The 27,338-nt window shown below is 51.6% G+C and overlaps 8 protein-coding genes and 3 non-coding genes across 11 annotated transcripts; 6 read left to right on the top strand and 5 right to left on the bottom strand.

Annotated features, from left to right (window-relative positions):
• Window positions 1–852: 852 nt before the first annotated feature.
• B0H65DRAFT_531976 (uncharacterized protein) lies at window positions 853–2,639 on the top strand. The gene is made up of 3 exons (XM_062828950.1): window positions 853–1,215; window positions 1,281–1,475; window positions 1,550–2,639. Exons 1-3 carry the CDS (start codon window positions 1,012–1,014, stop codon window positions 2,363–2,365), a joined length of 1,215 nt encoding a protein of 404 aa, XP_062678952.1. The 5' UTR covers window positions 853–1,011; the 3' UTR covers window positions 2,366–2,639.
• A 374-nt stretch (window positions 2,640–3,013) lies between these two features.
• B0H65DRAFT_531980 (uncharacterized protein) lies at window positions 3,014–5,616 on the top strand (the record flags this gene model as incomplete). Its single annotated transcript, XM_062828951.1, has 3 exons — window positions 3,014–3,660; window positions 3,739–3,845; window positions 3,930–5,616. Exons 1-3 carry the CDS (start codon window positions 3,319–3,321, stop codon window positions 5,614–5,616), a joined length of 2,136 nt encoding a protein of 711 aa, XP_062678953.1. The 5' UTR covers window positions 3,014–3,318.
• Window positions 5,617–6,017: 401 nt separating this feature from the next.
• B0H65DRAFT_433512 (uncharacterized protein) lies at window positions 6,018–7,557 on the bottom strand (the record flags this gene model as incomplete). Its single annotated transcript, XM_062825077.1, has 3 exons — window positions 6,018–6,626; window positions 6,882–6,940; window positions 7,032–7,557. The coding sequence occupies 3 exons, from the start codon at window positions 7,555–7,557 to the stop codon at window positions 6,018–6,020; spliced, it is 1,194 nt and encodes a 397-aa protein (XP_062678954.1).
• A 1,380-nt stretch (window positions 7,558–8,937) lies between these two features.
• On the top strand, window positions 8,938–10,917 carry B0H65DRAFT_511770 (uncharacterized protein; the record flags this gene model as incomplete). The annotated part of the gene is given in 3 exon segments (XM_062828520.1): window positions 8,938–9,352; window positions 9,680–10,752; window positions 10,771–10,917. The coding sequence occupies 3 exon segments, from the start codon at window positions 8,938–8,940 to the stop codon at window positions 10,915–10,917; spliced, it is 1,635 nt and encodes a 544-aa protein (XP_062678955.1).
• Window positions 10,918–11,871: 954 nt separating this feature from the next.
• Window positions 11,872–11,958, top strand: B0H65DRAFT_t392. Its single transcript has one exon. It is a non-coding gene; the product is annotated as a tRNA-Ala (tRNA).
• Window positions 11,959–12,039: 81 nt separating this feature from the next.
• Window positions 12,040–13,746, bottom strand: B0H65DRAFT_304372 (uncharacterized protein). Its single transcript, XM_062823194.1, has one exon. It carries the CDS (start codon window positions 13,640–13,642, stop codon window positions 12,248–12,250), a length of 1,395 nt encoding a protein of 464 aa, XP_062678956.1. The 5' UTR covers window positions 13,643–13,746; the 3' UTR covers window positions 12,040–12,247.
• Window positions 13,747–15,008: 1,262 nt separating this feature from the next.
• Window positions 15,009–15,097, bottom strand: B0H65DRAFT_t394. The gene has a single exon. It is a non-coding gene; the product is annotated as a tRNA-Phe (tRNA).
• Window positions 15,098–15,655: 558 nt separating this feature from the next.
• On the top strand, window positions 15,656–15,746 carry B0H65DRAFT_t393. Its single transcript has one exon. It is a non-coding gene; the product is annotated as a tRNA-Arg (tRNA).
• A 337-nt stretch (window positions 15,747–16,083) lies between these two features.
• B0H65DRAFT_433028 (Oxidoreductase, molybdopterin-binding domain-containing protein) lies at window positions 16,084–17,780 on the bottom strand (the record flags this gene model as incomplete). The annotated part of the gene is made up of 3 exons (XM_062825036.1): window positions 16,084–16,297; window positions 16,365–17,356; window positions 17,430–17,780. 3 exons carry the CDS (start codon window positions 17,778–17,780, stop codon window positions 16,084–16,086), a joined length of 1,557 nt encoding a protein of 518 aa, XP_062678957.1.
• A 686-nt stretch (window positions 17,781–18,466) lies between these two features.
• B0H65DRAFT_511773 (cryptococcal mannosyltransferase 1-domain-containing protein) lies at window positions 18,467–19,763 on the bottom strand (the record flags this gene model as incomplete). Its single annotated transcript, XM_062828521.1, has 2 exons — window positions 18,467–19,108; window positions 19,173–19,763. The coding sequence occupies 2 exons, from the start codon at window positions 19,761–19,763 to the stop codon at window positions 18,467–18,469; spliced, it is 1,233 nt and encodes a 410-aa protein (XP_062678958.1).
• A 1,306-nt stretch (window positions 19,764–21,069) lies between these two features.
• B0H65DRAFT_304390 (uncharacterized protein) lies at window positions 21,070–27,198 on the top strand. Its single transcript, XM_062823195.1, has 6 exons — window positions 21,070–21,306; window positions 21,392–21,615; window positions 21,689–23,398; window positions 23,465–24,494; window positions 24,557–25,411; window positions 25,484–27,198. Exons 2-6 carry the CDS (start codon window positions 21,417–21,419, stop codon window positions 27,114–27,116), a joined length of 5,427 nt encoding a protein of 1,808 aa, XP_062678959.1. The 5' UTR covers window positions 21,070–21,306; window positions 21,392–21,416; the 3' UTR covers window positions 27,117–27,198.
• The last annotated feature ends 140 nt before the right edge of the window (window positions 27,199–27,338 follow it).

Below are 27,338 nucleotides of genomic sequence, written 5' to 3' on the forward strand. Positions count from 1 at the left end.
TAAACAAAGAAAGTAAGGACCTCTATGGCTGTTTTCTTGGTGATGACTTTTCCTCTCTGACCCTGTAGATCTCCTTCCAGTCGTTTCCGGGGCGAATGGCCGGCACACCGAGGCCAGTTCCAGGCTTGACGGCTCCACTCGTAGCATAGGTGGTGGTCACCGAAAACGCCAAACAAGACCAGGTCATGTACTGCGAGCGCTTCCTCGAGTTCCTGATAGATGTCCTCAGCCAGCTCCCAACAAGACGCTATGTCAACACCCTGCTCCAAGACCTTTCGGTATCGACCTCGACACTTTCAACAATAGCCGTCTTGTTCTCCGGAGTATGAGACCCAGATAGGTGATATTTGTTCCCCTCGTCGGTCCGGAGATACGTAATTTTAATAGGGGTTGTACGGATACAACTACGGCGCTTTATAATAGGTCGTCCGTCCGCCTATGAGGAATGCCGTGGTCGGATTTCAGCTGTGATTCAGCCGTGATTCATTTGCACAGAGCAGAGTCGTAAGATGCACAATCTTATACATACATTTAGACCTGAATTGTAAAGAGAGAACATTGAACACAAAGAGCTCCTGAGTGAAGTTCGAGACCTCGTCGATTGCTCTTCAGTGTCTTGTCGCTTTGTCACAGTTGATGCAGGCCTGTGGAGAGCCACGCGTTGCAGTGACCAGTGCGCAACCACGGGTTCGTCACTAGCGCCTTGGCAGGGGCAGATCCGCCCTGACCGCCCCAGGCAGCAGGGGCTTTAGTGGTGCCTCCCCGCGCGGAGTGCTTATCGGGGCCTTATCAGCCAGCCAAAGCAGCTTCCGAAACAAGCCGGATGCGTGACACATCAGTCTCCAGGGCCTTGGAACAGGCACCTTGTTGGTCCCCAGGTCCCATCGGTGAGGTCGGCTCTTTCCCATTCCGTCGCGGCGCATCCTCTTCATTGCCATTTCCTCCCTCTTTCATCCATCAACCAAGTCAACACCACCTCAAACACCATCGCGACATCCACGAACAGCCACCATGAAGATCTCAAACGCATCGCTTCTTGCGTTGCTGCTCCCCGCGGCAAGCGCCCGCTTCGTTGAACAGGCCGAGCAGAATCACGTCATGCTCTTCCCCGATGGCATTCCCGAGGAGCCCAAGTCGACCGAGAAGTATCACATTGAGCTCTCGCCCGGAAACACAAAATGGGTTACAGAGGATGAGAAGTGGGAACTCAGACGTGTATGTAAACCTAATCGGGGACTGGGAATCATCGGGCGAGGTGCTAACAGCTGTTTTGCCCATAGAATGGCCAGCGCTTCTTCGACATCACCGACCATGCCGAGCTCGGTACTTTCAACAAGCGCCCCTACAAGAAGAGTGTCTTCCCAGAGAAGCCGACACACAAGAAGGATCTCGAGCCATTGCTCAAGAACCTGTCCAAGACTGGGATGGAAGACCACCTCACAACTTTCACCTCTTTCCACACGCGGTATTACAAGGTATGTGCGCGCAGCATGCTTTCACGGCATTCCATTGCTCGCGACATGATGAGCTAACCTCGGCATGTCAATAGTCCGAGAGCGGACGTCAATCGAGCGAATGGCTTCTCCAGCAAGTGCGTGACACCATCAAGGCCGCTGGCGCCGACGACACCGTTACTGCCCGCCATTTCGAGCATGCTTGGGGTCAGAACAGTATCATTGCCACCATTCCCGGCAAGACCAATGCCACCGTAGTTATCGGCGCGCACCAGGACTCGATCAACCTCTGGCTCCCTTCCATTCTCGCCGCCCCTGGCGCTGATGACGATGGCAGCGGTACCGTCACTATCCTGGAGGCTTTCCGTGTGCTCCTGCAGTCCGAGGACATTATCAAGGGCAACCACGAAAACACCATCGAGTTCCACTGGTACAGTGCTGAGGAGGGTGGTCTTCTTGGCAGCCAGGCCGTCTTCACCACGTACGAGAAGACTCGGCGAGATGTCAAGGCCATGCTCCAGCAGGACATGACCGGCTTCGTATCCCGCACCCTCCAGGCCGGTCAGGTGGAGAGTGTCGGTGTTATTGTTGACTATGTCGACCCAAACCTGACTGATTTCATCAAGAAGGTTATCGTCGAATACTGCGATATCCCCTACGTCGAGACCAAGTGCGGCTATGCCTGCTCTGATCACGCTTCTGCTTCCAAGGCTGGGTACCCCTCTGCCTTCGTCATCGAGTCTGCTTTTGAGTATTCGGACAACCACATTCATACTACCGACGATCTCATTAAGTATCTCTCGTTCGACCACATGCTCCAGCACGCGCGCATGACTCTGGCTTTTGCCTACGAGCTGGCCTTTGCCGACTTTGCCAAGTTGGAGAAGGGATCTAAGCACGGTGATCTTTAATGGGGTATTCAAGTTGGCATTAGGTCAACATAGTATAGCGCTGCTCCATTTGGGACAAGAGCGGTTTTTCTTGGGATATCCATGATTTTTGGGTTTATGGATGGTTATGAATAATGGCAGATAGGATGAACATGATTAATAACTTGGTCCGGGCGTCGACCCATTGCGCAGTGTCCGCAGTTTGCTCCAACGCCTGGTTTACCGCACACACTCTCGAATATCACCATAATAAGGGATCCTGTGCTCGTCTTCAACATACTGCATCATTAAACGCATAAAATCGATCGTCCCGAGTTGGATCATCTCATGCATTCTGTGTAGTCGTTCCTCACTTCCCCGCAACCAGTGCCGACTCGGGACCGACACCATCCACCCAACCGCTGACGTCATCAACAAGTGTCGGTGATGACTTTTGAACTTGCAGGCGAATGATCGTCCATGACAACGAAAGTTTAATAACATTGAGAGGTCTTGGAGAGATGGGTATCCCGACCCTTTGGACGCACTTAACCAAGATTCTTGGCGCCCCTAACCAAGATTCTTGGCGCCCCTAACCAAGATTCTTGGCGCTCGAGCCAACAAGGTTCTCAGCATCTTCCAGATACTGGTATCAGACATGCGGTTGGGAAGGCACATTGCAGGGTCCATGTCCTGTCAGGAAAAGCTCCGAGCGTAACTTTGAAGTCATCTCGTTCATCATGACACCTGCCCCATAGCCCCAAGTGACACGCCTTTCTTTGGACTTATTCCCCTGCTACTCCCGGAGATTAAGCTAGAATATCCACCTCAGTAGAGGATACTACCCCTACATCATCTTCCTCATCATCACGTCGGCCGTAACTATATACCTACTGTTATATCCCACATCAACATCCGTTCTTCGTCTCTAATAGCCCCATATCTCATATTACTACGACAGAAGGTGTGAACACAGATCTACCTAACCTCCCGTGATGACCAAATCCAAGTTCCCAGACTACATCTCGGACCGCGTCTTGGACCTCTGTACTTCCTCAGAGACGGTCTCGTCTCTCCTGGCGAAAGACCCTGGTCTTTCCCCCAGCGACGCCTGGAAAAAACTTTACGGCCAGCATGCTCTAAAGAAGAGGCCTCTAGGGGACGAGGAGGAGAAGGAGGGACAGAGTACAAGCAGTGAGGATGACATTGGACAGGGCTCGAGTTGCAAGTCACCACCCACGCCACCTCATTCGCCTCGTTCAGCCCAGGAACACCTTGATCGGGCAGCGAAGTGTGGGAAGTGGGGAGGGAAGAGACCGAGTGATCTTTTTTTGCAGGTACTTACTCACTGGGGCTTCCTTTCTATGGGATTAATGGATGAATGGGAGGGAGTTTGCTGACAATTTTGGTCAAAGATATATCACGATGCGCTTTGCACACTTGACGATGATCCCCTCAAGGGTATGGTCAGTCCGCCGCTTTTGGGAACATGCGGTACTGTTCCGTTGACGATAATCTCCGTGTAAGCCATCAGTCCACCCCAAACGACGACATAACACCTCTCCTTTTAAGGCCATTTTTTGTTAACTGACCATCCACCAAACAGCATCCCCGACATAGCCCGCCACATGGCCAACCTGATCTACCGCGCAAAACACGAAATCTTTTTAGCAACCAACTACTGGCAATCAAGCGTTGCCTCAACCTACCTAACAAACGCCATAAAGGACCTCAACCGACGTCTTGCCTCCGAATTCGAAGCATCCTTCTCCTCGAGCTCTCCACCACAAAGGAAGAAAATAGTCCTCAAAATCCTCTACGACCGCGGCACCCCCAAACAGCTCCTCTCACACCACCAGATCGTTTCGCCAGATACTTACACCAACGCCTCCACCATCGGTCTTCCTGGCCCGGACGAGATCCCGTTCATCGACATGCAAGTGATGAACTTCCACACGCCCATCGTGGGCACGTTCCACGCCAAGTACATGGTGGTGGACCGGCGCGTGGCGGTGTTGCAGAGCAATAATATCCAGGACAACGATAACCTGGAGATGGCGACGCACTTGGAGGGACCCGTGGTGGATTCGCTTTGGGATATGGCGATGATTAGTTGGCATAAACACTTGGGGCCTGTGATGCCGTGTGTTAATACACCGGCTAGGGAGGCGTGGGAGGGTGGGATGGAAGTGGAAAAGACGGGGGTGGGCAAGGTTGAGAGGAAAGTGGAAGTTAAGATGCTTGTTCTAACCGAGGAACCACCTAAAACTGGGACTACGACGCAACCGACACTCATCCCCAACGTTCCACAGCATATAATCGAGGATCCTCACTACGACACTTCTATTGCCACCGAAGTCCTCCGCATCCAAGCCTCCCTGGCAGATAAACTCGACCCAGACAGCAACGTCGTCGAGACACATCTCCAAGCCGTCACCCGTCTCCTCAACCACACTCGAAACCCGAACTTCACCGCCGACCCGCTCGCTCCTGATCCAGTCAACAGCCCAGACGACAAAATGACACCTTACCTGTTCCTCCCTCACCACCAAACTCTCTCCCAAGAACAAGGCCAAACCCCCGAACCCGTCCCAATGGCCCTAGTCAACCGCGCCCCCTACGGACCGCCGAACCACTCCTCCGTCTCCAATCCGCAAAACGCCGCCTGGCTCTCTGCCCTCCGCAACGCCACCCACTCCGTCTTCATCCAGACCCCGACGCTGAACGCTGCTCCCTTGCTCCCCGCTATACTAGATGCCTGCAACCGCGGCGTCCAAGTTACTTGCTACGTATGCCTGGGGTACAACGACGCAGGCGAACTGCTCCCTCACCAGAATGGTCACAACGAGAAGATTGCGCACCATCTGTACTCATCCCTGTCTCCTGAAGCTAGGCAGAATCTACATTACTACTGGTACGTAGGCAAAGACCAGACAAAGCCGCTGGTGCAGTCCAAAGGGTTGAGGAGCTGTCATATCAAGTTGATGGTTGTGGATGGGCGCGTGGGGATCATGGGAAATGGGAACCAGGACACGCAAAGCTGGTTTCATAGCCAGGAGATCAATGTGATGATTGATAGCGAGGAGGTTTGTGGGACGTGGATGGAGGGAATTAGGAGGAATCAGAATACGGCGATCTATGGGGCGTTGGATAAGGAGAAAGGGATGTGGCTGGATGCGGAGGGGAAGGAGGCCGATGGGGTCATTGGTGTTGATCCCGGTGGGAGGATGAAGAGGTGGGCTAAGGGGGCGGTGGGCGCGGTGAAGAGGGTTCAGGGGACTGGAGGGTTTTAAGAGTGGTGGTTGAGGAAGTATGGGGTGTGTTGCTGGTGAGGAGTGAACCTTTTTGCGTACGGTCACGGATCAATGGCTGAAACCTGGTTATTGGACAAAGCAAAGAAAATCCATCGTGTTGATGATTAGGTAGAGATACCGTGTACTAAACTGGGAAAAGAGACAGCTATCTGCTTGGATACCTGCCCTATCCTATAGGAGTCTTTGACTTCAAAGACTTGAGACCACACCAAAGGAAAAGCAAACCCCGAAGAGAAGATTGTGGAAAAAAACCACACAAGATGAGAAGAATCAGAACCCGAAGAGAAAGAGGAAAAGACATACAGAATAACTGAGAAGCTTCAGTAGAATCATACTCCTTTCTGAAGGTCCCACAAACAGACAGGATAACACCGCACCCGTCAAACGAAAGCTTCGCTCTTGATGACCAGCTTGCCCTTGGCAACCGCTTCGGTCTTCGCGTCCGCTTTCTCGCTAGAAGTCGTTTCGCTTGAAACAACCTCTTCTTTGAACACAGTAGGCTGAAGGGTGAGACCAGCAATACCCTCAACCACGTCACCAACAGCGCCATATCCGGAAGTACCGGAATTACCGAGGCGAAGACCAGCAATACCCTCCGCAATGAGATCCTCGCAAGTCAGATAGCCTGTTACTTCGCCCTTCGATTCATTTGACTGGTCAGCTCCAACGATGTTAGACTCCGGCACCCCCATAACTCGGTCCATGGCAGTCATCGATACCTGCGCATAATGAACCACCAGCTTTGCTTCCTCCAGTTTGCTGCATTTCTTGATGATGCTGCGAAACGTGGCGTACCAATGCATCCACCGATCCATGTGCATTCCCGGCTCCCCTCCGTACATGACACCGGTTGGCGAGCCCCAGTCCCAGATGTAGGACGATTTCTTCCCGGACTTGTCGCTTGCGGGGTTGTCCCAGTCGAGCGCTTGCTGCCACAAGAGATGCGCGGCGAATTTCATCCACTCCGCGGCCGACGCCATGAAACATTCCTACTGTTCGATGGTGACCGGGTGGAAATCTTCGAGAGCAGCGCGCAACACCCAAGTGGCGGTGGGAATGATTCTGTGGAGGCCGGTGGCCGCGGTTCGAGCTTGGAACGAAGAGAAGTTGGTCCAGTGCCACATGACTTCTTGATCTCTTTCGTCGCGTGGGTAGGCTGTTGACGGTTCAGACGTTAGTCAGATTGCACTCTCGGAGAGAGAATGCAAAGAGTCGAGGAGAGGGTGAACACACGTAGGACAAACTTGTAGAGAGAGTCCGAGAAGTAGGGCAAGGGCTCCCACCATGTGAGATGGCAAAAGGGCTTAATGATGGAAAGAAATGTTAGCAATCGATGAGACGTCTGTGAAGAAAGGACGGAAGGGGAGAAATAGACGGGGAGAGAGGTGCAAAACAGACATTTGTTCCAAGGCCATCGCGTTCGCGCCTCATCCACTCCTTCTTCTCGACCTCCGCACCTGCTTCGTAGAGGTCTGCCAGGTTCTTGATGAGGTTCTGGAGTCTCTCCTGGGCAGGATGCCAATGGGGTATATTCTTCGCGACGTCGAAGAAAACGCACCAAAACTCTCGCATCACTCTGGCGGCTGGGTGTCTCAACTGCATACTGCTGGAGGACAGTGGACGCGCCGTCGTGTCGGACGACATATAGTTTTCTGGAACGGTCTTCAGTGGCATCAGCGCATGAATAGCGTTAGCAGTGGCTTGAAGTGACACCACGCGAGGATGATTCAGGTGTGCGATTAGATGCTCCATGACGAGCTCCTGGTCGTCTGTGAGATTCACATCACAAATCCAGAGATTTGGGAGGTAAGGATCCTCTCCTTCCAGGGCGGTAAAACTCATGAGGTCTGAGTTCATGGCCGATTCGTTCGAGACAGCAGTCGCGCCGCTTGATGAGTGCCTGTTTCCGCGTTCCATCATGCCGACAGGAAATAACGAGTATGAGACGAATTAAGTCAGAGATGAAAGGGGACGTTAAGACATGGTAGGAGCGCGGTGAACAAACGAAAGTACTTGGCTGGCTCCAAAATATCTTCCTTTCAAGACCAGAAGAAGAGCGACGTGAGGGTTCAGACGGACAAAAAGTGAGAGAAACGAAGGTGAAAGAATAAATCGACCTTGGCATTTTGGCCGCAGCATTTCCTTGTGGCCAATTGACCAATATGCTCGGGGATACCCTAGAGGTATCTACTCGTCAGGTCTTCAAAACCGACCGTCTGACTAGCGGGCGGGCCACTACACGACCAGCGACTCGTACCTGAAACTGGGGGTACCTCCCCACACCGCCATTTTGCTAGCAAATCAATGTAGATCTGTTCAACAGCATATTTTTTTAGTTGCATGCAGCCCAATTCACCGCACTGCCCAACATCTCTGAATGTGCACCAGCCATTTGCACTCAACCGCTGAATTGCTTGCTCGAGTCGATAATATCGATAATTATACCCATATTTACGTGCAATCAGTCTTGATTGCATTCAACCCCCTTTGTTCAGTCCCTCTGTTGTGAGGAGGTTGAAGTTGTAAGGTAGTGCATGTCAAAATAGGTGTGTGATAATGGCCATGCAAAATAACGATATTTCATTTTTACGTGCATATGTTGACTGTCGAAGCGATATTGCATGCGACCAAGAAATATGGATATATTATTATAAAAAACTATTGGCTCCGGGTGGAAGACTTGCGTTTGTATGGGGAACGCTAGGAAGTGGATGTACCCCGCTCGGTACGAGTCGCTGGTCGTGTACGAGTCGCTGGCCCTGACTAGTGGCCCGCCCGCTAGTCAGACGGTCGGTTTTGAAGAAACATATAGCACATGACTCCTTCCTTCCCTATCTTTTTTCCAGTTCCAGGACCCACCAGCCATTTATTGCAGACACCCGCCTACAAGTAGAGGGGCACGTCCAGGATGGAAGGAACCTCGGGCTCTTTGGCATCTCTAAGAAGGAAGGTACGGCCAAGGGCCGTACTCGTCTGGACTAGAATCGCCCGTTGCGACCCAAGGCGTGTCTACAAGGCGTTTACAGCCCAGGCGAGTAGCTCTGCATATCGGGGAAGGCACAAACAATTGGAACCGGGCATTCATCCATCGTCACTTCGTCCTTCCACTTCTTCTGGTAACCAGAATCTTTCCTGCTCAACCCCTCCACCTTTGAGTCTCAGATAACCATTATGCCAGACATTCCATATACAATGCATTCCTTGTTTCTTCTAGGCAAAGGCTTGCTACAGACGATAACCCAAATATTCCAATATCTGCCTATCCTTAGGTTTCACACGGCACCCGGGTGTGTCCCAAGCATGCTTCCCACACCGTCGTCCCAATCTGTTCCTGCGGAGAGCCAAAATAGCGATAGCAAACGCAAACGCACACCACTGCCATCACCACAACCGACTAGTGAGGCCGTGGATCCGGATAGCCCCTCCAGCGCTTCAAGTGTACGTGCCGTCAGAAAGCGTATCAAGATACAAATTCGAACTCACAGCTCTGAAGAGAACGAAATGGAAGACGAATCCACACAGTTCTCTGACGATTACGTCTCGGACGACGACGTTTCGTCGAGCAGCAGCTGGAGCCACACTACAGTCTCGACATGGATCAATACTGAATCGGAGTTCGTGATCAAGATCAAACATGAGACAATACCTGAGGATCCATTGCTCCCCAAAGTCACGAATGTGTGCGTCATGTGCGACAAGCCAGCAACCGTGCCATGTATGTGGTGCGGCCGCGAGTCAGATATTGGCTGGTGTTCTAGCTCCCACGTTAGGGAGTTCGAGAATATACATTCGCCACAGTCACCTCTTTGCAATCAATTCGCACACGAGTTCAACGACAGCCAACGCCCGGGTCCCGATTATCGTCGCCTTGTTTACTTCCCAAAAGACGGAAACAATCCAGTCTGCTGTTAGGGTCGGCTCCAAGAAGATAGTGAGGTTTCATCGTCGCTTGTTGTCCAGAATCCGGACATTGTCGAATATTGGAAGGAGAGAGGAGGTCTGCAAGTGTTTTACCCCTGCTACAAAGTTACCACCCCGAGAGATGTCCCCGTGACCACGATGAGCAACTTCGTGTTTGTGGCATCCTATAGCCTGACGGGAGAGTACTTTCCAGAGGAGGTCAATCAATCCCTGGCTGCCCTAACCAAAGGACTCACCCCCTTGCTTCCTGGAACGGTGGTTATTGCGGCACTGTCATGGTCTCCTGAACGAACACCGCCCCTCAACCTCGAGGATGTTACCGGCCGTGATATTGTATTTGCACTAGACAAATTGAAGTTCGATAATGTCGGGGTGTGCAACAGACTGGTGTGCAACCCTGATCCAAGTCGCAATAACCAACCTTCGGTACCTGGCATCAAGATCACCGACTTTAACAACCCATTCTTCGAGCGTGCGTTTGGGACCGAGCATAGAATCGAGAGCATGCAACCGGTTCAGGTCTTCAAAAGAGAAATGCACTATAAAGGGCATAAGAAGATGTTCGGCTGTACTATTCCCTTTCTCCTCGGTTTGCCTTGGATTACCTGTGCCGATAACGACATTCGGTGGATTATAGAAAAGAGGAAAATCGAAAAGCCAATCAACCTCCGCTACCTGAATTTCCGATTCGATGCGGAGGATGAGCGGCGGGTCTTGGAAAATATTCGATTGTCGAGGAATGAGGATTATCAGGCAGCAACCTGTCACTACGGAACCTTCGTTCTTGTACATTTGCTGGGAGTCAAAATCTACCCTTACCACATCTCGGCCTTATGCGACTATCTCGACTACTGTTTCGAATCCACCACCACTCCGAGCAAGGAAGGGTTTCTTGACTCTTGGCGACGGTGGTGCCAGGTGCATGATGGAGATGGTGATGATTTTATCTCACCTTACGATACTGACGACCAAGAGGAAATTGATTTTTCCAACGATGGCATCGACGCATCAGCAAGGAATTTGTGGGGCGAATTTGGTGAACGCCTGATCAAAGACATCGAGGATTGTTCTGCCGTCATATTGGAGGATCTTTGGCCGGTTATCTTTGGAGACGCAATGGGACTTGATGATTCGGCATCCGAGTCTACTTCAAGCCACGGCGGCGGCGCTTCCTTGACGGAATACGTTGAAGATGTACCATTGCGCGCCAAGCCATCGACCTCTGCTGGTTTGGACGGCGAAACTATCGTGGCACCCATTGAGGACGAGTCGTTGCGCGCCAAATCCCGATCACCACTTACTTCAAGACGGTCGACTTCCAGTCTGAGCCAGCTCTCCAATACCCCCTCGTGGCCGTGATACAGAGTAGAGTTCTGGGTGATATTTCTTGGCGTTTTGGTTTGGCTGAGCAGTGTATAAAACAGTTTATGGGAACCGTGTTGTTTATATAGGGTAGGATTCTGTCGAAAAATTCTTATGGTTCAGTTCAGCGTACAATGCATTCTTATGGTGGAAGATACAGTACAATACTGGTTTGATTGTTAGCTCAAGACCTCGGATCAACTTCCCTAAGCGTTTTCATATCTCTGTGATCCGTTTCGTTCTACAACCAAAGCGTGATCTTACCTTGCATATACTATTTTGAAAATTTGATATGCTATATTAAATCTTGTTAATGCCTTTCCGATCCGTACCTAACTATTCATTTTACCTTTATAAGGTTTAGGACAATTCGGGATAGTATCTCGTCCAGTATACCAGGAGTACCAAGCTAACAAACAAACTAGTATTTGATTGTATCATCCTCTCCCTCAGTGCACAGTCTACCGCCGTGCTAGCTATAGGAAGCATTGTAAGAAGAATACTAGAGACCCTTTTCAAGATGTGATCGTCACCATTTTTTTGTACTTGATGAGACATTATGAAGTTCCCAAATGTATTCTGCTCACAGCCCAGACATGGAAGCACCGTGACACAGCCGGGCCGGGCCGTAGTGGGGCCGTGCAATGACATAAAAACTGGGGCTTGCAAGCCGAAATATCGGGCAGATCCCGGACGGGACGGACATGTACATGAAGGAGATATCGATAACAGGGGGGGAGATGTGTTGGTTGATTTTGCAAACCTGGCTCTTTGAGAGCTAATTTCTCTTGGACATCCTCTTTTCTATCGGAATCCGTGGGACGTTGATTCTATGAGTGATCTCTCATTGTCTTGCCTTCTTTTCTGTGCCGACACCTAGAAGCTATAGACGACTCAGGAATCCTGTCAACAATATAACTATAACTCCAGAATGATCAAATAACAAATCAAGGGCTATTGGTCTAGGGGTATGATTTTCGCTTCGCATTGTGCAATGCGCCTTGTGAAAGGTCACCGGTTCAAATCCGGTATAGTCCATTGTTTTTTCTTCTATTTTCCTTTTTTCCCACTTGCCGATTTTTCTTTTTGCAATGAAGATTCCAAACCTCTTTTTTTGTGAAGATGTGACAGAGGCTGATAGGTGTCAACATTACCAGTGTTGCATACTGACGGGAAGATGCATGTTTGTGGGGGGTGCCTGCCGCGACGGGGTATTTATGATCACAAATATCAGTCTCGAAATTGTTTCCAAAACATCCAATTACTATTACGATTACTACGCTACCCATCTCATCCAGATTCTTTCTGCAATCCTAGCTATGATGGATCAAACTGCGTACGCTCTCAGGACAGGCTCCTCCTTCAACTTGGCCGGATAGGCAATCAACCTGACAGCCGCAAGCACAATGTCTCCCGCCGTCTTGATTCCATCCGCGAGCTCCAACCCCGGCGCGACAACATTCTGACAGATGTCATGAATATCCGACTCGATTCTCTCCAGGCTCGCCGGTCCTCCATTCCGCAACGCATCGAGCGTCAGCGCCGCAACAAGCGGATGGGACAACAGGCTCGAATGGCCGTAGAACCCACCGCCGGGCGACACTCCGCAAACCGTTTGCACCTCGACATTCGTCACGCCCTTCTTGCGCGCGTTCCCAATCCTCGCCGACGCCGTCAAGCCAATCTGCGGCTGCACAACCTCGTCAAAGAGACTCGACCAAAACGACGTTGTAGGGACGTACGCGTCCCCGCCACCCGCCGCCCGCAGGGTGCTGATCAAGTTCGAGTTATACTCCTGCTGCAGCACCGACGGCGGGCAAGGCAATCCCTCCTTGATATCGTTCGTGAGATTTCCCGCGTTCAAGCACAGCCCGTTCGCCAGCACGGTGCCGTGGAAATCCGGACTGACGGAGATCAGCTGGCGCACTTTGGGCACCGTGCTCGGCCAGTAGGTGAACACCCACTGCGTGGCCAGGTTTCCCTGGGACCAACCGATCACGTTCAGCTCGCGGTCGTCGCCGATGAGCGCCTTCACGTAGCTGATGGCGTAGGCGATGAACTCGGCGTTTGACTGCGCGTCGTTTAGCATGGCGGCGGGCACGTTGAGCCACACGGCGTCGGCGGCGCCGGCTGAGGTGATGACTTTGAGCAGGTTGGGGCCGAAGGCTTCGTGGCCGTAGGAACCGGTGCCGGGGACGAAGAGGACTACTTGGCGGTTGCTGGACGCGGTGAAGCCCGGTGGAAGGTAGATGGCGGCGCGGAGGGCCTCTTCGGGGATGGTGAAGGAGGGGTCCACATCTGAGGACCGGGGGTAGTGAACCCCTGGGACGTCTGGGTTGTTTAGGTTGCTGAAGCTGTCGCGAGGATCGAGAGGGCCAACCAGGGTATCGGTTATAGTGTCGGGCTCGTCGATGTAGTTGATGTCGATGCCCTGGCCGGGCAGGATGTTCTGGTGTGCCTGGCGGACGACCTTGTCCCAGAAAGTATCAGCACCGTTTGAATCAGTCGTGCTGGCCCAGATGCCGTCTAGTCGGCTTTGGAGGTCAGATTCGCTTTCCGGAGCTTCGCGAAGTGTGCTGGACTCGTTCCTGTTAGAGATTTGTCCGACAGCCCGGGCATTGTTACGGCGCTCCGGTCCGGATGTGGTGGGCAGACCGAAAGCGACTTGAGCGAACAAGGTGACGGTGCTGAGGAGCACCGCAGTCCTGGAGGTGAGAATCATCTTATCGAAGCTTGACGACCCTGGGAATCCCGTAATCTGCGGAGTAAGAATGGCTTATCAAAGTAAGTATGTCGAATAAGCACCAGGAGAGCACCGGGCCATTTATATATAAGTGCCCCCGAGTTCCCAGGTCCTTGGATCCTTGGATCCCTAGGCATCCTGGTGGCCGTATCCCATCCTAGCGTGCTTGCTGTGAAGCTAAACTGTCGATGGCATCGATCGCTCGTCCTTTTCCATTCTTCGGTCGATCCCCAGCCTTTCGGAATCCTACACTACAACCACGGTCTGGCACTTCGCACTATCTGCATGGAGAGGGGGGTATCACACAATCGGTGAGGATGCCCTCAACACCACGACCTCACGCGCGTGTGAATCCCTTCCTGTTAGGTGCCCCCCATTCTCGAAATCATTCACACCGGGACTTGACATCACACCGGGATTGTGGACTATATGGGTTGGGGCTCTTTCCCACAGGCCCGCAAGTTGCGGAGTTGAGGTGACGTTGATCGTCGTGGCCCAAAGCGGGGGAAGGTTGCATTCGCAAGCTTATCTTTTTCAGGAACATGATCATCATCATTCTTCCATGGATGAAGAAGTCCGAACCGAAGAAAGTGCACACATTCATTCAGCCAAGATCGCAACACCCATTCAGCTGAATGAAGTCTCCGAGGTCTCCCTCCAAAAGAGAGAATGCATGAAGCGATCATGAGCCCAGACAGACTAAGCTGACAAACCTCCTCAGCTCACCTTCCCTTCTCATCCTTTTCTAGCATTCTCTTTCTGCTTCAATAGTCTCACGCATTCGACGTCATGAACAATAACAACAACCGGAAAAGAGGAGAAAATCACATGCAAATATAATGAACGAACCTCTAATCGCAAACTCTTCCAAGCTTGGGTTCTCTTTCCCAAGCTCAAACGTCTTGACAGTCGCCAAGACTTCCCGAGAATTGAGCTGACCACAACTTTTGGGCAAACGGGTCTTCGAAACCAAACGAATAAGACTTCATTTGCTTGTATCTCCGCCAAAGGAGCATATATAAGAAAACTGATTGTGGATTCGACATCAGCGTGCATGATTATCAATATAGTACCCTTTCTGGTAATATAATTGAGTTTCTTGATTTTCGTCTTTCGTCTTTCGTTTCGAAGGTCCGTTTGCCAAAAACTTGTGGTTAGCTCAATTCTCGGGAAGTCTTGGCGACTGTCAAGACGTTTGAGCTTGGGAACTGTAGAAGTGCTATATCATATATATACATGGCCACAAAAAGTAAACAAATCTATCCAATCCAGCCAGCACAAACAAGGAAAGGAAAAAGGTACAAACAAACAAAAGCATCAGAGTAGAAATTTGCAAAAAAAAGATTGCGGTTTGTGTGGATCGAACACACGACCTTCAGATTTATGAGTGAAGTGGACTTCAGTCTGACGCTCTCCCAACTGAGCTAAACCCGCTCGCTTGATTGGATATCCAGGGTTGACGTGATCCTTAAGAGTTGCAGAGTACCTACCACCCCCACTACCTACTACACTGCTAGAAATCAGAGATTTTCCTGTTGAGCGCTTTGATTATTTGTTGCAAAGGTGCCCTGCGAGCATATATTCTCTAAACCGATACGCAAGCTGTACTTGCTTTGCTCTCACGGTCATATCCCCTCTGACGCTTATATCCCCCTTGGGCAGATGAGACCAATTGTGGTTGCTGGAAGGCGGTAGGTAGCATGACGGGATGTTGGGTGCACGATGTCAGATGTGGTTTTTCCCTAGAAACTAGACAACGGCCGCACTGAAAATTGATCATTTCGTTATGATCTCGTCCAACACTTAACAAGAGCCAAGTCCAATGACAACTGGTCAGGTTGAATTCTTGACTGAGTGTCTCTATCGTACAGATGGACTTTTATTGTCTCTGCACCTGTTGTGCACACGCCGTTCGTGGTCCAAAACATTTCGTCCACATTTACAAAATCTGCTGATATAGACTCACAAAATAACCGACCCAAACAATAACTTGCCCGGCTGGCGCAATCGGTAGCGCGCAAGACTTCTATTCTCCTTCGAGATCGCAATCTTGAGGCTGTGGGTTCGAGTCCCACGTTGGGCTTTTTGCTGTTGTCGACATGGTAGTCAATCAATCACCTGGGGTCCCTGGTTGTTCTGAACGGCCTTCCTTTTTTTTGCTTGGTGTCTGGGATCATGAGTCGAGAGAACAGGTATTCCACGGATCTTAAATGGCGCAGGTATGAATGACTGTGATGATAACTTCTAGCAGGCATCTCGGGGCCGTCGCTTTCACAATTTGTAACTATCAATGGAGACTTCGTTCAGTTCTGGATGGTGAAAAGAAAAAAAACTTTGAACGAGAACAGAAACAATGTGCACAATAGTAAACGGCCCTCCAACTTTCGACGCTCACCATACCAGCAGCTGCCCAGACATCCTCACTCAAGAGGGTCCCGTCCGTGCTGCTCTTTCATGGACGCATGGTATTGCTCGTCTGTCTCGAGTTCGATCTCCAAAGGCTTCGTAATGGGTGTAATGGACAAGCCATGCTCCTCCAACGCCTTCAACCGGGCTGCGGTAGCAGGCTTCGAGCGGTTGACGCTGTAGACTTTGATACGATGGCAAGAGGAAGTGACGTGCAGATCCCAGTTCCTGCGATTAGATTCTTGTTAGTATCTTTTTGAACTTCAAACAAATTAGGGAGAAGGAAAGCACTCACCATGCAGATCTGACAAAGGTCGGCTGCGTATTCATCGCATTATCCCACGTCCTCACGCAAAACTCCAGCCAGCCCTCGGGATCAAGGGGCAGATCGATCTCCCATAGTCTCCAAGCATGGAAATACTTGGTCGATATATTCTCGGTAGGCACTTCATACCAAATACTGCCTCCATCTGGACTGACCTCCACGCGAACCGGCCAGTGTCCACCACCTGAGAACGCCCATCCCCTAAGCTTGATCTTTCCGTCGTGCGTAATGACATCCATATCCTTGGGTGAGATGATCGCCGAAGACACAGGCATGTCCTGGATCGAGAAGCCGTTGCTGTACATGGCGTTCTGCTTGCCGATCTGGGGAGTGTAGTAGAGGTACTCCTTTCTCTGGACAGGCGCCTCGCTCGGGTCCTTGATACCGCGGATCTTGTACAGCCACTTGCAGCTTCTGGCGCCGATGTACCCGAAGACGACCGCGCGGAGGGGGAAGCCGTGGATCTTGGGCAGCGGCTTGCCGTTCATCTCCCATGCAAGTAGCACTTCGTGGACCTTAACCTTGCGCCAGGGAACAGATACGACGTAGTTGTACACCTTGCCCTTCTTGAAGTAAGTGTCAGCACCGAAAAACTCGACGTGCATTGCGCCGTCTTTCAGTCCACCGCAATACTTGATGACCTTCTTGAGAGAGACACCGGTCCAGCGGGCGGTACCGATGGCGCCTTCGCCCCAAGGAGCGTTGATGAGCTCGTCGCCATCGCCGGGATATTGGCGGATTTGTTCAAGCCGGCGAGTACCGGAACATTGGAGACTGACGACCTTGGTCTGGCGAGGGAAGAGCTCTTCGTTCTGCAGCTCGGCAAGAGTGAGACGCTTGGGGTTGTTGACGAGGCCCTCGATCTCGAGGAAATACTTGTCAGGATCAATTTCGGGAACGCCGCCATGGTTGCGGACGAAGAAGTCTTCGTTGCGGGTGATCTCGGTTGAAACAAGGCGGTCCTAGACACGGCGAAGCTCTTGGTTAGATATGACATTTTCCATCGACACGGACGATGACCGCCATCAGACTTACTCCGGGGGGTTCTCCATTGTAGGGAAACTGGAGAACATGGATCATGTCCTCGGCCTTTTCCTTGAGCACATACTGCCAGCTGGTGTCGACAATATAGCGGAGGCCCGTAGCATAGTGGTACTGTTTGAACCGCTCTCCGGTCAAGATGGGATTCGTCTTGGGCAAAGGTTCGAGCTGGAATTCAGGAGGGTCGGGAAAGTCATATTGCTTCAGAATCTCCTCCACCTGCTTTTTCTTCTCGGGGTACTTTTCCCATTCAATGTATCCCTTCCAACCTTCCAATTCCTCCTCGAAAACGGGCAACTTGCCCTTTGGGCGAAATGGGATTGCGTTTGGCTCCGGGGGTCCCATGTTGAAGAGTGAGCCGTGAGTTTGGTGTTGTTGGATAGGTCGATGATGGCTAACGGAGAGGAGAGAGAAGGGACACGGCCCTCGGTCGAGAGGGGAAATGGTCAAAATATGCCCCTCTTCCCCTCTTCCCCTATACCCCCACGACCATTATTAGTGACGCCGTTGGCTGTCAGGTGCATTCTGTTTGGCTTTCGAGTGGACAGTCATTGGCAGGATCTGGGTATGGGTCTTGCTAGAATAGCTCGCCAGATGTCCCGACCCGCGGGGTAGGAGCGATCGCCTTGCCGGAACTTGAGCCGATAAGACTAGTCGACCAAAAAGCTTGTTTATTCTCAAAGGAGATGCTGTGCATCGAGACCGTCGTGCTGAGCAACAGGGTAACTGCTGCATCATGGCCCAGTTGCATGCATGTCAGCATGTCCAAGTTGGAGGCACTGTTGATGGGTGGAGGATTTGGCCCGGGTCCAATTGGAGGACGAAGTGTAGTGGTGATATCATGATGTCGTAGACAAAAGCCGGCCCACCCGGAGGAGCCGGAGGTGAACAGCGAGATCCCAAAGCGATTTATTTCCGGGCCAGCTGCTCCAACAACAGCCGAGAGCCTTGAAAGACAGACCAGATCTCCACATGGGTCAGTAGAAACGTAAAATGATTAGTATTTGTCTATCCAAGAAGTCCCCTACCACCTATAAATGAGCCCATCCGTTGTGTACAATGACCTGCATTTCGTTGATGAGGCAAAATGGTCCAGGTTCCTCGCGACCTTCCGCTTTCTCCGCCCACTTGCGAACGCGCCAGCGAACTTGCAACTCCTTGAAAAGAGGGGTGGTGAACCATCTGGCGACTCTGTTCTTCCACAAACCAGAGAAGACTTGCGACAGAGAAAGCCAGCCTCCAGGCGGATGCACCGCATCGTACGCCTTTCTGGAATATCCCACCCGGACGTTGGGGTTGAGGAAGACACCCCTGGTGCGCGATGCCGGATTGTCAGCATGGATAAGACAGCACTCGGAGCCCTCCAGGTGGTATTCGGCCAGAGTGTCGTCGATACCCCGAAACTTGAGGCCTTTGACCCCAGTAAAGACAGACGGGTGCATTGCTGCAATCCCGTTCCAACAGCTGGACACTGGCACGGGAGCACCGCGGAGCATCGCTTTCCTCGAGTTGGAGGATCGGAAGTACGGCCAGGTCTGGGTCGCGTATTCATGGCCGCCCGAATCTCGCAGGGCAAAGGTGTCGTAGAAGCGAGGCGGCTTGCTAAAGTCGAGCGAGCATGCTGCGGCGTACTGTCCGTCGTTGGTGTTTAGCAGAGCCACGATATCAGGAACCTGCAAGAAGACCAGCGTTAGCGAGGAGGTTCGGAGACAGGCGCAACTGGCCACTAAGACTCACTGAGAACACCACGTCGCCCAGGAACAACACGTAGTCGAATGTGGTCCCGTTCTCTGCCATATCCAGTAGTGGTTGAAGGGAAAGATTCCGCATGCCAGCCAAGTAAGGTACTCTTCGCAGCCTTTTTTCACCACTGGGGCTGGTAATCCATCCGCGTTCGGCTGGCGGTGCGTCTATCGCGTCTTGGTGCGTTTCCTTGTCAAGCGTGATCTGCCTCTGAACTCCAAGTTTGCCCAACTCGCGGTCCAGCTCCCGGAGAGCGCCCTTGGAATCATCCCAGCTACCGCTCTCGTAGACACTGACAAAGACGTTGTCTACTCCCAGAGCCTTGGTCAGGTCCACAACCCCCTTGTTCCAGTCGGAGCGCAAGATGGCGGCATTGTTCCAGTGCAAGCTGGCAATGTACACACGGGTCGGCTTGAGAAGCGTCGTAGCTTGGGCCTGGGTGTCTCTCTCGGCATGGGCGACTCGGTAGTATATGAGTTGAGCCTCGACAATGGCCCAGATGATGAAGGCGGCGATCAGCTTCCGGATGGTGGACCGCGACACGAGCTGGCGTTGGAACCGCGATCGAGGCAAGGTCACCGGCATGGTGCCGTTCGTTTCATTCGAGCGCGGACACTGAGAGATTTGAGAATGAAGTCGGCGGACGGTGGCCGAGAGCCATTGCAGAATCCAGTCTACAGAGTTCGGAGTCGTGCAAAGTTGTTGGTTGCAGTCGGTTGGTGCTTACGGCGCGATGGGAGCTTCCACTTGTTCTGCCGATAGTTCACGGCCAAGCTTCCTTCGCGCCTGTCCGTTATTTCGCGGCACCATCAGCGCTGTCAGGGGCGGACTGCGTTGCACCGATCTGTCGTGGCCGCCTGCCCAGGGCAATGTGCGGGTGGGGCGGGACACGGCCGCAGTTGCTCTCTGGTATCCCTTAACACTAACACCAACTTCAACCTCAAAGGTTGGACAGCCATCATCCGAGGCAATGGAAAATATTCATAAAAGTAGTACAAACAGAGTCTGAATTGTCGGATCAGAGTTCCAAGAGGCAAGCAACTTATGGCACAGCCTGAGTGCCTCGAACAACGACCGGCAACGCGATGGCCTTCGTGTTTGGTGTTATTCGCCGCATCCTTGGCAGCATAGAGCTGTGCTTTCGGGCCGTTGCCAGCTGGTGACACTCTATGTTAGCAGTATTGACTTCCAACTTGTACCTGACGCCTCCAATTTCAACGTCAGTTCACGAGGAAAGTCTCCCCGTCCACTGCCAATCATGGAGTTGAAAGACCATCCCGACCGCGCAAGACCTAGTCCTCACGGATGAATTGAGGCCGACTGTTTCTCATTATTTGCCAAACGGGCAGCTACGAGAATGGAATATGTCGGACTTTGGGTGCTTACATGCAGCCGGCGTGCGAGAGGCCCTCACGTATGACATGCAACTTCCCCATATTATTTTTTTGGTTCCTTATCCAGAGTCACTTGAAGTACGAAGTTGATCCTTGAAGCTCCACGTAGGACTAGAGCTATGCGGTGTTGTTGTCGGCCCAGGAAAGGGCCTCTTGACTCCAGATGGAAGTCAGCAACCGGCATTACCGTCGAGTGATGTGACGGCGGCCTGCCTTTGCCAACACAAGCACGCATATTACCTAGAATCGGCTGATGGTAATTTTCAGGTCCGGCAAACCTCTTCAAAAATGATGGGAGTTTTCTGTTTGGCGTCTGGATGGATGCATAAGTTTGTTGCTAAGTGTCTGCTATCGGAATGGGATATTCCTGCGAGGAATGGTTGAGGCATGCCGGACCAGCCAACGAAGCAACGTTGTTGTATTGTTATCGTTGTCATACCTCCCCTTACGAGGCCGCTTGGTGTTACTTACATGTACGCTTGTCGGTAAGGGTACAGAGGAAGTAGCGGGTAGGTATCAGGATGGGAGACGCGCCTTCCGTGTCAGTGTGCGGTCCCGGTCATTCAACATCCAGGCAGAAATTGACGCCCACCGCTTTACTATACTTCACCTTTTCACTAGCCCACCACTTTTTCCCGGCTCGGCTGACTACTCACATTCTTCCTTCAACACCCGACACCGAATTTGATCATTCCAGAATCCAGATCTTGTCGTACGGGCAACTTTCGCGCAGAGTATGCCCCCTTACCCTCTTTATATTTAACACTCGAGAGCATTGTTTTTACCCATAGTCGGCAAGCTAATCTAATTACTGCACAGGACGACACTCCCAAATCTGGCCAGAATGGCTGGTCCTGATCATTCCAGCGAGTCGCCTGGTGACGGTCCAGACGCCACCGACGACCGCCTGAAGAGCTGGTTCCGATCTTTGTCCCCGACAAAGGTTGACATCGTCGGCGATTTCGCCGGCAAAGAGCGCTTTGCCATTCATGGAGAAGCCCTGCTTGCACATTGTCTTCATACCATGAAAGTCGACTTTGACTGTGTGTTTGACCCCATCCGTGTCCCTCATCTCTGCATTTTGTACTCACTGCTAACCATGTGCTAATTGTACAGATGGCTTCCAGATTCTCCATGCCGTTCACGCCGTTGAGACTCTTCTCCTGAGGCTGCGTGATCGAGGATGCAACTTCCACATCCTCTGGTTCAACCGAGAATATCAACTATCCATCCCCACGGAAACTTCAGCCGAGATAACCTACAAATACCAGCTCACTCGAAAAATTCTGATCCAGCACTTCGCTCACGCACAGAATGACAAACAACTTGTTTTCAGTTTTGTATTCACGAGCCTGGGCGGCGATTCTGTCACTCGATATCTTGAAGAACATCATCCGCATTTCTTCTTGGGATCCGATGGTACAACGCCGTGGTGGACGGGTGGCCCGCAACTTCTGACGCCCCTTCACATGCTGTACCGTATCAATTCGGCAGGATATCATGTTGCATGTGTTGAGCATCTGGAGTTCAAGAGCTCAAGGGCTTTCCTACTGATTGCCTCTCCCAGAGGGGCGCAAAGACCGCTAAATGGCGACGCCTTTTCTCCGATTCCCGACACTTCCCCCGTTGAGGACAACATTGGAGATCGTCTTGGAGGACTGATCAAGACGCACAACCTGACTGCCCGGGAAATTATTTCCTTGTATTCATTGGCTCATGTACTTGGCCAGTACGCGCCCGATGCCGGCGAGGCCACCGAGATTGGGCAACAAGTTACAGTGCTACTCCTCCAGCTAGTCTTCATGAGACACTGTAGTATTACAGGCCGGAGCTTTGAACCGCAAGGATCGGGACTAGATCTGGGCAATGCCGCCAATTCTTTCATTTGTTCCTTGTCTGAGCCGGCCCAACGTGTTCTCAACTCCTGGGGTTCAGGACCGTTCACAAACTCAGCATGGGATGCATTTGATCTTTTTGACGGGCGGCTCTACCTGGCCTTGCTACGTTCTTCACACAACATAAACTTGTCCAGTGCACTTCATGAAGAGTTTATCCAACTCGGTGCACTACTCGAGCATCTCTGTGGGTACAATGTCACTGCCAAGTGGCCGGCAAATTTGACGGATACCGATGGAGGAGAAGCTCGCCTCAAGAACGCCGACCGCCAACCTGATCAGTCCGTACCGTCGTTGTCGGTATTGCCTTTCAGCCATCCCGTATTGGACGAGTTTCTCACTTCAGTGCACCTACGCACGGAAGCTGTCATCTCCTCACCAGTTGACCATAAAGTTCACAAGGAGCTGACACACTGGCACAATCAAAGGCCAATTGACCCCAAGCAACCCACCAAGGCTCCTGGCTTTAGGGCAAGACGACGAAACCAACGCTTCATGGCCGACATCATTGCCTACTCTGCTAGTCTTACCGGTGCATCTGGGAAGATTATCGAGCCGGAAATCGTTGTTGTTCGCAGTTCGGTCGAGCAAAGCAAGCCCGCTAGTAGGCATGCAGTGAACAAGGGCAAGAAACAGGCCAACTCCAACAAACCCCTGAAAAAGAGTGGCAAGCAAAAGGCTCTTGAAGAGGCTGAACTACGCAGAGCAGCCAAGTTTCAGGACAAATCGCCGGCAATCATCACCTTCTGGAAAGAAAGGTGTCTCGAGTTCTCGAAAGAGGCATCTCTGGTTAAGCGATATTTGCGGGTCGAGAAATATCTCTTGGGCTTGAGTCCAGTTCATTTGTCTGTGATTGGGGCGGAAGTCTCTCTGTATCTTTGCCACGTTCTTCGCCAAACCCAAGGTCGTTACAACCCGGCCGCAATGACTCGTAAGTGATGCGACTGTTTATACACTTCGGGATTATTCACGCAGACGCTAACTCTTATCCACATAGACTCCTCTGTTTTGGCGATGCTCTGGTCCCAAATCCAGGAGACCGCCAAATTGACCATGACCGAAGAAGTCCACACCCTTGTGACCAGAGTTTTACAGTCCTTCAAACTCCCACTATACAAGATCCCGGCGCCCCTTCCAAAGAGAAAGCTTCCATTTGAGTTCCTGGATATCGTGAACGGGGATCTACTGCCTCCTGGAAAGTCTTCGCTTGACTTCCAGCTCGAATCTTGCGGACCGTTCCTTGAACGAAGCTTCGACTCTGCCCCAGATCCTCGTGTGCCTTTTGAGCCCGATGCCTGGCAGAGAAAGGTACTTGACGCTATCGATGAGAACAAGAGTCTACTCGTGGTTGCCCCAACGTCGGCTGGCAAGACGTTCATCTCCTTCTACGCTATGAAGAAGATCCTCGAAGCCAACAATGACGATGTACTGGTGTATATTGCCCCGACCAAAGCTCTCGTCAACCAAATTGCCGCCGAGATCCAAGCCAGATTTTCCAAGCGATATGATCAAGAAGCACGGTCTGTCTGGGCTATTCATACTAGGGATTACCGCATCAATAATGTGAAGGGGTGCCAAATCCTTGTAACCGTCCCTGACATATTGCAGATTCTTCTGCTGGCTCCTTCCAATGCAACAGGCCCAGCGTCTTTCGCCAGGAGAATCAAGATGATCATTTTCGACGAGGTTCACTGTATTGGCCAGTCCGAAGACGGGATTGTTTGGGAGCAGCTTTTGCTTCTTGCACCATGTCCCATCATTGCCCTATCGGCCACCGTGGCAAACCCCCTCGAATTCCGAGACTGGCTTTTTAATGCTCAGAAGGCCAAGGGATTTGATCTGGAGATGGTGGTACACTCATCCAGGTACTCAGACCTCCGCAAGTTCATCCATGATCCGTCTCCGGGTACATATGAATTCGCAGGCTTCGAGCCCGTTGAACGTCTCCCATTTCCAGGACTTGACTCTGATTGCGAGAGTCCGTTGCCTTTCTTATTCTTACATCCAATCGCAGGTATCATTGATAGGTAATATTGTGCGATCATGTCTTAACAAGCAGCAAGATCTCATGCTAACTCCCAAATCATAGGAGCCGGGACACTCTTAACGATGCCAGTCTTGAACCGCGAGACTGTATCGAGCTTTGGAGACACATGACCAAGCATCAGAATGGCCAGTATCAAGTTCCGAAGTCCCTGGATCCGGAGAAGATGTTGCCGTCACTTGTCAAGAAATCCGACGTTACAAAGTGGGAATCGGCCCTGAAGGACGTCTTGGCTAACTGGATGCTTGACCCCAATTCCCCGTTCGACGAACTTCGAAACCATTTGCGTGGAGAACGGTTTGCTCGACTGTCATCAACGTACGGTCAACCCGAGTCCATCGACTTACCGCCTAGTCAATGTGGACCTATTGTATCCAGACGTTCCATTTTCTCACTTGTGACTGATCTTAGGTCACATGGAGCATTGCCTGCTATCCTCTTCAACTATGATCGGGTTGGCTGTGAGACCATTCTTCGGGAACTAAACGACACTCTTGAGGCCGCGGAAGCAGCATATAAGCAACATAATCCACAGTGGCTGAAGAAGCTGGCGGCTTTCGAAGAATGGAAGAAATACCGTGAGACGGCCAAAATGAAGGAGGCAAAGATGAAGGAAACCAAAAAGACCCGTTCGAGAAATGATGACGACGATGGCGCAATGAGTAAAGGAGACCGAACCCGCGACGAGGCAAATCGAGAGCTGAGCGTTTGGGATAGCTTCGACCCGGAAGGCCCCCTTCAGCAATACAGCTTTGCTGATAACACCAAGCTCTCGCAGGGAGAGCTTAACGCGCGATTGAAGTCCCTTAGAGCAGACACCGTCCGTCCCTGGATCCTGGATGCACTTTACCGAGGAATTGGCGTACACCATGCAGGTATGAACCGCCAGTATAGACAGATGTAAGTCTTTCCACTGCTAATACGTACCCATCCGTGGTGTTTCATTGTCACTGACTGATCCGTGCTGCTTAGAGTCGAGGTGCTTTTCCGTAAAGGCTTTTTGACTGTGGTCGTCGCAACTGGGACACTTGCCATGGGCCTCAACATGCCTTGTAAGACTGTTGTCTTTACCGGCGATTCAGTTTTTCTGACCGCACTCAATTACCGCCAAGCCTCTGGCCGTGCTGGCCGGCGTGGCTTCGACCTCCTTGGAAACGTCGTCTTTCACGGCCTTCATCCGCACCGGGTTCTTGAAATAATGTCTGCGAAGCTTCCGGATCTTCGCGGACAGTTTCCTACATCAGTCACACTCATCCTCCGGCTTTTCATACTCCTACACGGAACACAGAACTCTGAGTTTGCAGCTAACGCTGTAAAGGGCCTGCTGACCCAAAGCAGACTCTGCTTGGGCGGACCTGATGCGAAAATGTCGATCGCACATCATCTTAGATTTTCGATTGACTACCTCAGACGCGAACACCTGTTATCCGAGAATGGTGTCCCACTTAACTTCTCTGGCCTTGTGGGACATCTGTCCTACACAGAGAATGCGGTCTTTGCATTCCATGCCCTTCTCAAGGACGGATATTTTCACGACCTCAGTTATAGCAACCGAAGCCGGGAAGACATTATCCTCGAAATCATGCTTGTCTTGAGCCACTTGTTCTGTCGCCACGCTTGCCCCCAACACAAAGACAAGCAGTTCCTCGAGCGTGTGCATCGCTCTCCGTCAGTTGGAATTCTCCCAGATCTTCCCCAGAAAGCAAGTGAGGTCCTAGAGCGCCACAACCAGCAGACCTTGTCCATCTTCCAGAATTATGTCAGCTCTTACGCCAATCAACATCTGACCGGGACGCCGGATAACTGTCTTCCCTTTACCGAGTACAAGGTTGATTCTGTCTATGCTCAACCAATGCTGGACCTTTCAACTGTACTTCCCTCGTCTGACTCACCTCGGCCGCCCACCGTTGTTCGATCTCCATTCTCTGCACTCTCTGGCTTTACGGACGAATTTCACACTATTCACGAGCTTTGCGAGACTGTCCGCGCAGGCGTTTTCCTTGAAGAGTCTGCAGTCCCGTACATTCCGATCGCACCAAAGGAAACGGATGGCGTACCTTGGAACGCCTACCTTTATGACTTTTTCAAGCATGGAGATATGGAGGCACTCAAGCATGTCAATATGATTAAGGGTGGCGATGTCTGGTACCACCTAAAAGACTTCTCGCTCATCCTTTCTACAATTGTGACGAGCTTCGCCAATTTTCTGGAGCTTCCAAATGCCGATGGTGACTTCGGGTTTGAGGAGGAGGACGAGCTCGAGATCGCAGATGATGATGGACCTCTCTTGAGCGGGGATGAGGGGAATGGTATGAGGAATGATGTCTGCGGCGCTCCCGCTCCACCGCAGAAGGAACAGAAGAAGAACAAGGCGAAAAAGAAAGTGGTGGCCGAATCATGGGATGATGAGAGCAGTGATGAAGACACAGAGGATGATACAAAAACGGCCAATCACGGTGACGATTCGTGGTCTAGTTCAGCCTCTGGTTATCCTCAGGCGCCCAGATGGGCTGACAATGGTGGTCCGTCATTGATGGAGATCTTCCGAAATTTCTCAGCACTTCAACGGGAGTTTGAGGAGAAGTTCCACAAGACATTTGCTTGAGGACTGACTTGTCGTTGCTTTCTCCCAGAGAACAATGACGAGAAGAGCCCGGAAATACGCAGCTCCGTGGGTTATTCTTCTTCTCGGTGGCGTACTTGTGATGGAATCGGATCTGGCTTTGTTATTAGGCCTCTAGTTACTTATTCCCGAGGTATGCTTCAAGGAAAAAACCGATGTAGGATTGTCAATGTATAGACGTACCCTGCAAGCCTTTGTTTGTAG

This window comes from Neurospora tetraspora (genome assembly GCF_033439725.1).
Source record: "Neurospora tetraspora strain CBS 560.94 chromosome Unknown B0H65scaffold_7, whole genome shotgun sequence".
NCBI classification, from domain to species: domain Eukaryota; kingdom Fungi; phylum Ascomycota; class Sordariomycetes; order Sordariales; family Sordariaceae; genus Neurospora; species Neurospora tetraspora.